This window comes from Fundulus heteroclitus, chromosome 20 (genome assembly GCF_011125445.2).
Source record: "Fundulus heteroclitus isolate FHET01 chromosome 20, MU-UCD_Fhet_4.1, whole genome shotgun sequence".
NCBI classification, from domain to species: Eukaryota; Metazoa; Chordata; class Actinopteri; order Cyprinodontiformes; family Fundulidae; genus Fundulus; species Fundulus heteroclitus.
In genome coordinates, this window is record NC_046380.1 from 233,901 (window position 1) to 245,225 (window position 11,325).

The window sequence follows — 11,325 nt, forward strand, 5'->3', positions numbered from 1 at the left end:
GCAAACATTCTTTAATTTTAAGAGACTTGAACATTGTGTGTTGTGTGGGGGGTAGAGGAGAGCAGAGTTCCTGGGTGAAGGAAGGGGAAAGATTTGGTCCTTTCTCCACATCTGAGCAAATTCTGGAGAAAATGGAGCTCACCCACCAGGAGCATTTAAGGAAATCTTTGCTTCCGAACACTAGCAGAAGATGCTGCTTCTGATAACTCTTCCTGCTACTCAGTTGTCCTCCTCAGATCCAGCCAAAGTTTCCTGTCTGTCTGCTGGGTTTCCTTAGAGAGTAAACTTTCTGACCAATCTGTTTAGAGAATCTGATTGAGTTTTATGTTGGAAAGACCCTTGAAATGATGTGTGTTTTCAATTGGCGCTATAAAAATAAAACTGAATTGAATTGAATTAATTCTGCGCCACCTTCACTGTTTGCTCGGTCACGCTGCCCAGGCTCCATCAGAGATACTTGATAGAAACTCTGCTGCCAGAAACATCCTGTCTGACTGGGTCACCTGCAGAAGAAAGTGAAGAACATGTTTGTCATGATATCGGCACTGATACCTGGTCTGATCACTCATCTCACACACCTGCTTAGCTCCGCCCATTTCCTCTTTACCTCTCATCTGATCCACCTGCATCTGTCGGTATATAACCAGCCTTCAGACCAGTCATCAGTGCCAGATTATTTCAAGCCATCCGGTGAGACTTATTCCACCTTCTTTGTTCTTACTTCCTGACCTGTTTGCCTCTCAACTTCTGAGCCTGTCTGTTCCCGTCTGATTCCGTTTGCCTGACCTGACTACCTGCCTAATCTCTGCCTGCTTATGTACCGACTGGATCTGTGACCTGACCTCCGAGCCTTTCTGCCCTCGTCCAGCCTGTCAGCGTTATCGTGTACCGAACCTGGAACTGTGACCTGACTCCAACCTGGATCGTCCTCTGGCACCTCACCGAACTTCTGATCTCCTGGCTCTGGCTACGGACCTCGTCCCCGACATCGGCTTTGGTTTCGTCCTCCTGTGCATCCTGCCTACATTTGTCATCTCATCTGATGAAGAGCTGCAACCTGGGTTCTTTGAGGCTGAAGCCTTTTTACGCCACAGACCCATCGCTCTGAGGGTCCAGGGGATTCAGAAGACCTCGCACCAAATCACATCTTAATATTTAAGAGCAAACCTGTTATGCCACCTGTACCAGGGAGGGAAGATGGAAACAAGTAAATTAATTATTCTGGAAAGGATGGAGACTTTGCCCTGGACGCAGGAAAGACAAAAGTGGAGGAGAAGAAACGTCTCTCCCAGAGATGTTGTGCTGATTGCTGATGCCGCTGCACCCTGAGAATGTTGGCAAATGGAGAGAGTCCTGGCAGTCAAAGCTGATGCTCGAGGCCCAGTTCATTCAGAGCAACTTCGGACCAGAACCAGAGGCCAGTGACGAAGCTCTGTCTGCTTCTGGAGGCATCTGCAGACTGAAGACATTACTGTTGTTCTTCTATGCCCTCCCATCCTCTAGCATTGATCTTTCTACAGGTTCAACATTAAGAAGAAATGTCCTTGTGTTTTTTACAGCATTGTTAGAATAACTCCTTTAGTTATTTGTAGTAATTGTGATTTGATGCATAATTTGAGGCCAATTGGGGCCAATTCTATATCACTTGTTTGTTGTATATATTTTTTGTTTAACTAAATGGTAAAAGGCTGTACTTGTGTAGCATTTTATCAGGTCTGATCATCCCAAAGCGCTTTAAACTAAAATCATACATCGGCGCCACCGGCACCCCCTGACCACCGCCAACAGGCGATGCCGGGGAAGTGTCTTGCCCAAGGACACAACAACTGAGACGGATCAAACCCACCAGTTACAGGACAAGCTCCCTAACCTAAACCCAAATTATAATTATTACTTGTTTAGTTTATATGCTTGTTTTGTGAAGGACATGGGTATTTGGGGATAAATGTGTCGGCATTAGGTGGATCTGGAGGCCAGTGGATGGTCATTTGGCTTTTTACCAGTCAGTCACTGTGAGTCAGGATGGCAGACAGTCAGGCTGTCTTGGAGGAGCCAGAGCAGGAGAGGCAAGTACCTTGTTTTCCTGCCAACTTGGAATAAACCCACCACAGAACTGCCTTTTTGGACCTTTTTAGTTCTGCGTAAACTACAAACCCAAAATGCATCAAGTGACTGAGTTGCCTTGAGTTTGGGCACAGAATGTTTTTTCTGGTTTGGATTTCAAGGACTAATAGTCACGACATTGAAGAAAGTCTTGACAAGATCCAAGAGATCATCCTTCAGCTGGTCATCTACAGCTCTCTAGAAGTCACCTTGTTAGAGTTGAATTATTTTATGTTTAAGTTTTTCATGAATTTGGTTACAGAATTAAAAACAAACTGTGTTTTTGTTCCAGGATATAGGTGTCAAAGAGCTTAAAGATCTGGTTCTTTTAGTTGTCTGTTATGTAAAGAAACAACTCTGGTTTAACTAACCCTGAATGGTGCAGGTTAGAGTTAAATGGCTGTTTCCTCTGAAAATAAGGGATACAAATCCAAAGATTTGTATCCCTTGTATCGACTTTGAGAAACTATAAAGAACTGTAGACCAGAAACACTTTAAAATTTGAAGAAAAGATAATTAAATAATCGAAAATTATTTGGGGCTTTTTGTGCAATAATTCAGCCGCCATCTTGGGGCGGTTGACCTGAGAACAGCAAAAAGATACCAGAGGCGATTCCACAGTCTTCTCAGGATTTCTCATTTACTTGGTCTTTTTTCTTTTTTCTTTCTTTTTTTTTTTTTTACATCGTCTTGTGTTATTTTATTCACAAACAGAATCAAAGTCTTCATTGAGTCATGTTCACTTTATCCTGACGGATATTAGTCAGTCATCAAACACTGTTTTCCAACAGATGTTTAATTATAATTTTTTAAATATTTTTTTTTATCATTGATATGAAAAGATAGAAGCTGATTCTGCTGGATGTTAAATCATTTTCCTGAAAAGATGAGCGTAGCTTGTTTTTCTGATAAAACGTGGATTCCAATGTGAAACATGACAATACAGGAATAGTAGCAGTTCTATTAACTAATTTGTTATTGTTAATCTCTGTTAAAGTGCTTTACATATTCCTCTATCAAAGTGTCACTAAAGTGAGAACATTCCCTCTCTTTTAAAATTAGAAAAATAAGTTTTTAGGACTCTCAATGAAAACCTAATATTTCAGCTGTCTGAAATATTACTTTCTCTCAAAAAACGTGAATAAATTAATCTAGCAAGGTTTTTTCTGGGTGTTTTTCTCTCTCTCATCAACCTCCTGTGAATTTGGACACATTTGTTTCATATTATACATCTATGTGCCTACCTGGGAGTACAAGCAAATATGTAAAATATGTAGAATTCCTAACCTCAATCCTAGTATAAGTAATATTTTATTTGACTCATACAAAACAAATGATACAACAAGGACAAGGTTGTAAAAACCTTCCCCAATCTTTCATTTTTTATTTCCCTTACTGATGTCAAGCCAGAGGCCGTTAATTGACTGTTTTGTGACGGGGTCCTGGGGGGCTGGTTTGAAGAGTATCTTCGCATTAGAATGTTATTTTACAGATAACTTCACTTAAAACATTTAAATACAGTAAATAATGTATCTTCATACATATATATATCGTTGTATGTTGTATACATATATGTTATTTTACAGATAACTTCACTTAAAACATTTAAATACAGTAAATAATGTATCTTCATACATATATATATCGTTGTATGTTTGGGGTTTGCAGCAAAAAAAACCCAACAAAAAACTGTGAAAATCGGCGAGTTTTGCTTGAATAGAAGCGCTACACATTATACTGTTAATAACGGCTATGGTGGCGTTCTCGAATATAAGAATCCCCGCACTCTTTCAGGACTGTGAACGCACCATAGTAGCCGTTGTTTCCAGGTGACTGTTAGCGGCCAGAAAATTCGTTTCTACACCGATTTCTGCTGCTAAACGTTATAATGGTAGGAAAGGAGAGTTGAGTCTGTCATTTCAAGTAATATATTTTTTTATCATGCTTGGTGTGAATGTGTTGCTTCATATTTGAGGGTTTAACAGGATGCTAACAGACTAGCAGAGAAGCTAGCTGGGCCGTTGAGTAAAAACTGGTAGAAACTGTTTAAAAATTCTAGTTTAAACTAAAAACAGCTGGTGTTGGTTGATTTTTAGAGTGAAGTGGAAGAAATAATGAAGAGGATCCTGAGTCACAAAGGGGTTGAGGGAGTCATCATTGCCAACACTGAAGGTCAGATTTTTATTTATTAACAATCTGTAATTTTATTCTGAAGGTCCTTGCCAACTGGACGCTTCCGGTTCAGGCCTTTATTAAAACATAATTGCTGCATAGTGCATTCAATGACTCTAGACCAGAATCAAATTGGGTTATTATACTGATAATAGATCACAAAAAACGGATTGTTATTCATGAAACCCCAGAAAGGTGATTTTATGTATTTATTTTTTATTTTCTCAGCAAGAGACCATCTTAAAACTACAATATCTACAAAACAGTAGAGATAGATCAGTGTGTGAGTTGATGTACAATAAAACACATATTGTACAATAAATGGCTAACACTGAAGCTAACTGCTAACCTACCCCCTAAGATAAATTCTAAGCTAATCAGATACATAAACAGTAGAAGTGCGCAGCCAGCATGTGGAGACCACTGATCTCTATTTATTCACTGGATTGCACATTGGCCGTATATAATACATGTCGCTGTGAAGCCACCAGCCGCCATATTGGTACTCCCTATTTCCCCCCAGTAACTAGGGAATATGTGCGCTACAGCATAGAATAATGAGGATTTTCTCATGTTCAGGGAGGGCTTAAAACTTTTAAAATGTCAAATTCCATATACTTTTATGTTATGTACTAAAACTATCGAGTACTGAGAAAGTCATGTGCTGAAATATTTTGCAAGGTATTTATTTATATATATAAATAACATTTATCAATATATAAATAACAATATACAAAAACATATATGTACACATATTTATATATAAATAGATATATTAGTTGATTGTTGGTAGTACATGCACTGACTGTAGAATTACCTGTGAAACGTTTTCACACAGCCAGAAAACTGCTTGTTGTTGCAACCAAATCCTATGGAAATCTGTGAGAGAAGGGAGGAGCAAGATGGCGGCCAGTGACTTCAGTTTTTTTTTTTTATCAAATCAGCAATCCAGTGTATAATATAGCTCAGTGGTGGAAACTAATAAGGAACGAGCACACTGGCGTTACGTGAGCGCGTCAGAGCGATGGCATGTGGGACAACCAATAGATAAGGAGATTTCCCCAGAACTGGAAGGACAGCGGGGACGGGGACGGGGGTGGGGGGGGGGGGGGGGGGGGGGTATATAACGTTAATGCAGAAACAAAACTGACAAATTCATGCAGTTCAGACCGAACAGCAGGGGTTGGTCAGAGTTTTTACAGGCCTGCAGCTCCAACAGAGATCTAATCATTTAACCTCCTTTTTCTGAATACATAATGTATTAACTACTGTCAGGATGGATGATTTCACCCAGTATAACAAAAAGTGTTTCTGATCAGGATTACCAGCTATAATTTTAATCCCCACCTGGAGTCTCCTGTAAACCTGCAGCAGAAAGACATAAACTCTGGAGATTTGGCTATTTCTTTATTTATTGCAGACGATATCATCATCGTTCCAACCATAGACATTATATACGTAGACGCCCCATTGGACGCTGCCGGCCTCTAGGCCGACGTGCCTACAGGGCGGCCATCTTGGGTCAGACCACAGATCAGACAGCTGCTGTCAGAATGAATAGGAGGCAGCTCAGATCTCATTTTAATCACATGTTCACAATGATCGTGACCTTTCAGTTAGATTACACATAGTTATTCAGAACCAAAACTATTTAAACTGAAGTCAAACTGGATGAGATATATACACGCACTCAATTATATATTATTTTGCAGTTACATAGTAATACAATAAACACACACAAATTATACTACCATCTGTCTCTCTCTCTCTCTCTCTCTCTCTCTCTCTCTCTCTATATATATATATATATATATATATATATATATATATATATATATATATATATATATATATATATATATATATATATATAATATTTATTTTCATAGACTACTCATTGCAATCCCTTTTCTCATAAATCGGTTCCGACCGGGTAGCTTCCTACTTCATGTGTAAATACATTTACAAATGACTCTTTAAACTGTACAAAAAACACATACTCATCCGTGACCATCTGACACATTTTAAGAGCATGTGATGACAACACATACAGACAAGTGAGAGCAGAGGTGCCGATAACAGCATTTAAAAATTATATAATACAAACCGCAATATGGGTGAAAAAAATCAATAGAAAACTAAATAATGCATCTTAGAATCAAAGAGATTACAAAATCATAGCAAAGAGAAAAATACTATTATTTTTTTCCATAAGTCAGGGTGTTTAATGTACTTTTCTCTTCTTCCAATCCTGCTACCCATTAGCACATATTGTGTTTATGCTGTAAAAACTGCAACTGTAAAGCATGAGGATTATGTATAATAAAATCTTACTTATTTAAGGTAATTCCCCAGGATCTGGTTTGTAGTGTCCTTTTATTTGCGCACCTCAGCCAATTTATCTGGAAATCGTTTGAGAATTCACCAGATTCAGAGTGTCTGAAAACATAAAGCACCATTTTCCTGAATTGACGTGAATTCTCTCTGAGCGCAGCTTGGTCTGACCCAAGATGGCCGCTCCGTCGCGTCTATACGCGCGTTGCTACGTGTAAATGTCTGTGGTCCCAACCTTCAGCATCAGTGTCGCTCTCAGCATGTTTTCCTGGTACCATGCAGGCCTGGTGCTGAAAAGGATCATCAGATTAAAGTCATCCGTTTAATCTGCCAACGTTCTCTTTAGGGATCATCTTACGGTCGACTCTGGAAGACCAGAGCACCGTGCATCACGTGGCTCTGGTCCAACCGCTGCTGATGAAGGCCAAGAAGATCGTGCAGGACATGAACCCGGAGGACGAGCTCACCTACGTGCGGCTCCGCACCGAGAAGAACGAGGAAATCATTGCTGCAGGTGAGCCATGTTCTCAAGACTTGGTTCCCTTTAACTAGAACCCAGCTGTGGAGTCAGAACCACAACGTGTTCTGCTTTGAGTTGGACTTTGGTCAGAACGAGCCTTTTCCTCTCTGGATAGAGGTGCTTTAATCTGCAGGAGAACATTTATGACGCAATCAGAACCAGCTAGGATCGGTTCTACACGGTTTGGGTCATTTTCCTCCTCAGTACCGCCTCCATGTGGCGGGTCGTCACAGCACAGCGGTCTAAACCCTCCGTATGGAAGCATAAACAGGCCCGGCCCTCATCTTTGGACCCGTGGTACCGTCAGTATCTGTGGCGAGTTTTAAAATGGCGGGTTTGATTGGCTCCCCTGACTCCACCCCCCAGCCAATCAGTGACCAGAAGTCTTCTGACGTCGTATCTTCAGCTCGCCTCGGCTCAGTTGGAGTAGATACTGAAACGGAACTGGCTGCGTTGGATCTTGTGCGGATCGCAGCCACACCTCAGAGTAACATCCAGAACCAGGTTTGGGTCTAAGTTCTGGGTTCTGCCTCTTTTCTCCACAGATAAGGATTACTTCATGATCAGCATCCAGACGCCTTCGCTCTGAAGCAGCAGCTGACGCCTCCTCGCTCTGCAGCTTCTTCTCCTGCGTGGTTCTGGTCCAGACGGGTCGGATCTGTCAGCTTTCTGTCTGGTTCTGACTGGGTTTGTTCCGGGTCGTAGTTTGATGCATCTGTGGGTTAAATTCTAGTATTAAACAAGTGAGAAGTGAGCAGCACTCTGCTCTCCTCTCTGCTGGTTCATTTTTTACAGATTAGAGAATAAAATATAAAAAATGCTCAGATTTTGTCCAATTTCTCTTTTTAATTTCCGTAAAACTGTATAACTAAAGTTTAGACGACACGTTTCCGTCCACTAATCACAGGCATGAGTGTCATTAACTGTCGATTTTTTTTCAAACAACTCGAGGATTCCTAAAAACAGCGACTAGTTTGGATTTAATGCAGATTTCTTCTGATCCAAACGACATAAACCAAGTTGCACATGGAGAACAGGCTGTGATTTAAAACTAGTCCACTGTTTTAACATGGTGGAGGTGGGAGCTTTGACTAGGCCATTCCAGAAGCTTCTTTCATTTGGTTCTGCTTGTTTGGATCTTTGTCAGGTTTGGTCTGTTTGGCAGAAAAGTTTCAGAGATTCCCTGACAATTAGACCCCAGTATGTGAGACTGAAGGACTTTGTGTCTAACCAGGTGGTCAGCTAGGAGCAGCTTTACGTTTCAGTGCAACGTAAAGAAAGCCTTCAGGCCATTCAGTGCACATGGCAGACATCTAATCACACATAAGTGGTCGGCTCAGGGTTCTCAGGCAACTCTCCTCTGCTTCAGGATAAGAAATCATAGTTCTCAGCTTTCTTCATCCCAAGCTTCATCAGTCCTCTTCTTGTTCCTCCGCTGGTATGTGATGATTCAGCTGGATGGATGTGTGTTCAGTTCTGGCTCGGGTTATGAGCGTTTCATTTTGCATTTCCCACTAAACTGCTTCTTGTAGATGGCTGGTAAACATGAGACTTTGTTTTCTGTTCCAAAACAGAAACAAAAAGTGTAATTAGTGTTCTTATCAAACTACCATTCATGTGTTATTCACTCAAAACCTCCTTCAAGCACTTTCTCATCCAGACATTCTTATTCACCTGTATTAAAGGAGTGATATTAAAGTTCAAATGTATTTGCAGTAGTTTTCACTCAGTAATCCTTAACAGAATTAATCCAATGTGTTTCTTACCTTTCAACATCTGGCAGATGAAAGTTGTGAAAGGTGCACCTCACCAGGGAGGCGTCCAGGAGGCATTCTAACCAGATGCCCGAGCCACCTCACCTGGCTCCTCTGGACGTGGAGGAGCAGCGGCTCTACTCTGAGTCCTCCCCGGATGACTGAGCTCCTCATCCTATCTCTAAGGGAGAGCCCAGACACACTACGGAGAAAACTCATTTCAGCCGCTTGTATCTGGCTGAATCACCATATTTAAATGTTCTTCCCTCTAAAAAGGTGTGTTCTAGGTATGTTCCCTGAACGCCAACCTATCCGGTTCACGCCCATGACCCTGTGCAGCTGAAATCCATCACATGTAAAGCAAAGCAGTCACGCATAGTCCTGTTAAAGATGTTCTTTGCACAGCAGGAGTTACAATGATGGGTGATTGCAGATTTAAAGTTCCTCAGAGTCAACCTTCATTCATTAATATCATCTTCAAGCTGTTATCCTTTTATTATCACCTTGTGTCCAGGAGTCGCTCCGTTATCCTGACCAGATCCAAAATATCCAACTAATCTAATTAGCCTTATTTCTTTTAATTAACGTATGTAAGAGGAAAATCTTAAAATAATCTTAGCCTAAAAGACTCCTAGGCAAATAGTTATCTAAACTGTGTAATATGTTTATTCTTCCATCAGGATGTTTTCACATCTGGTTAAAACGAGAATTATTGGTTTATTCATGTCTGAGTGGAGGGATATTAAATCTCCATAAATCTTGTAGGTAACTCTGGAAATTCCAAAACATTTTTTTTACTGTTGCTTTAATCCTCAATTTATCATTGTTAGTGAATAATTCCAGTCATGCTAATTTTGCAGTATTATCCAAGTTAGCCTGTAACCTTTGTGGCGCTTTATTGACGTCTGCTGGAGTAGCAGACTTTAGCGGCATCCTAATTATTTTTTTCTTATTTGCAGTTCTACTTACTTCTAGATGTCCAGTAAATGCTGTGTTCTCAATTTCTCCTTCACATCAGCAGGTAGTGTGAAGTTTCTGAATTTATTCCGCTTCTATTGAAAAATTAATTAATTAATTAATTAATTAATTCATTCATTCATTCATTCATTCATTCATTCATTCATCTAATTAACTGTTGATGCAATGCCCACTTCAACTTCTTCACCCACAAGCTTTTCATATCCTTATTTATTGTTTATACATTTATGTAAATTTTTTCTTACAGCATCTGGATTGCATACATTTTTCTTACCCGTTTTCTTTTAAGGCTTAAACAGCCCCTCAATGTATCACACTTGTTGCCTAAATTAACAATATTCATTGATCGCGGCTTTGTTGCTGTTTGCCAGTCTATTAATATTCTAAAATAACAATACAAGAGCCTCTAATCTGGTATTTATACAGCTAACTGTCATGAATCCATTGTCAAACACAAGCTCAGTGCATTTTTATAGTGAAATACCCCGAATATAGCCCCAACGCATCAGCTTAATTAAGATAAGATAGTCTTTATTGATCTCACAATGGAGAAATTCACTCGTCACATCGGCTCATACAAGAAGGTGCAGAGTAGGGAAGGTGCATTCAATTATATACAGTGAATCTTCATATATACAATGGATCAGAAAGAATACCAAAAAACAAACAAAAAAAAAAACAAAAAAAACAAAAAAAAAAAGGAAATAGGAATGGGCATATGATGTCTCATTTACATTTTTAGTGGTCTATATATATATATATATATATATATATATATATATATATATATATATAAACATATCTATATACTTAAATATATACATATATCTATGCGCCTACTTACATACGCACCTACGCGTATGTATGTGCATATACATTGTATACATTTGTACATACATACATACATACATACATGTGGGCTGACTTATGTTCAGGTGGTGATAGCAGCAGAAGTCACTACATCAGGATTATTGCACGGGTTGTAGGACAGTGTATTAAATAGATTATTGCACCTTGGTTATTGCACATTAATTGTTACAGTTATGGTCACAGTTGCAGTTACAGCGCAGCATTGTAAAATCTGATAGCAGCAGGAATAAATGACCTGCGGTAGCGCTCCTTTTTACAGACAGGATGTCTAAGTCTTGCACTGAAGGAGCTGCTCAGCTCCTCTACAGTCTGGTGCAGGGGGTGGAAGGTGTTGTCCATGATGGATGTGAACTTGGACAACACCCTCCTCTCAGCCACTTCCTCCACAGAGTCCAGAGTGCAGCCCAGGACAGAAGTGGCCTTCCTCACCAGCTTATTCAGCCTCTTTCTGTCCCGCTCTGCACTGCCAGGAGCCCAGCAGACGACAGCGTAGAGGAGGGCTGAGGCCACCACAGAGTCATAGAAGGTCTTTAGCAGAGGCCGGCTCACTCCAAAGGACCTCAGCCTCCTGAGGAGGTGGAGGCGGCTCTGGCC

General features: G+C 40.3%; 1 protein-coding gene across 2 annotated transcripts; it reads left to right on the forward strand.

The window, feature by feature from the left end:
• The first annotated feature begins 3,891 nt into the window (after positions 1–3,891).
• Positions 3,892–7,944, forward strand: LOC118556130 (dynein light chain roadblock-type 1-like). 2 transcript variants are annotated; one of them, XM_036152197.1, is made up of 4 exons: positions 3,892–3,994; positions 4,200–4,275; positions 6,956–7,123; positions 7,675–7,944. In XM_036152197.1, the coding sequence occupies exons 1-4, from the start codon at positions 3,992–3,994 to the stop codon at positions 7,716–7,718; spliced, it is 291 nt and encodes a 96-aa protein (XP_036008090.1). In that variant the 5' UTR covers positions 3,892–3,991; the 3' UTR covers positions 7,719–7,944. The 2 variants fall into 2 exon arrangements, with proteins under 2 accessions (XP_036008090.1, XP_036008091.1); XM_036152198.1 differs by having other exon boundaries at positions 3,902–3,994; positions 4,179–4,275.
• The last annotated feature ends 3,381 nt before the right edge of the window (positions 7,945–11,325 follow it).

What these genes read in the sequence shown, in the direction of transcription:
- LOC118556130 (XM_036152197.1), top strand. An exon ending in CATCATTGCCAACACTGAAG is followed by an intron (nt 4,276 to 6,955) that starts GTCAGATTTTTA and finishes CGTTCTCTTTAG; the next exon opens with GGATCATCTTACGGTCGACT. An exon ending in CGAGGAAATCATTGCTGCAG is followed by an intron (nt 7,124 to 7,674) that starts GTGAGCCATGTT and finishes TTTTCTCCACAG; the next exon opens with ATAAGGATTACTTCATGATC.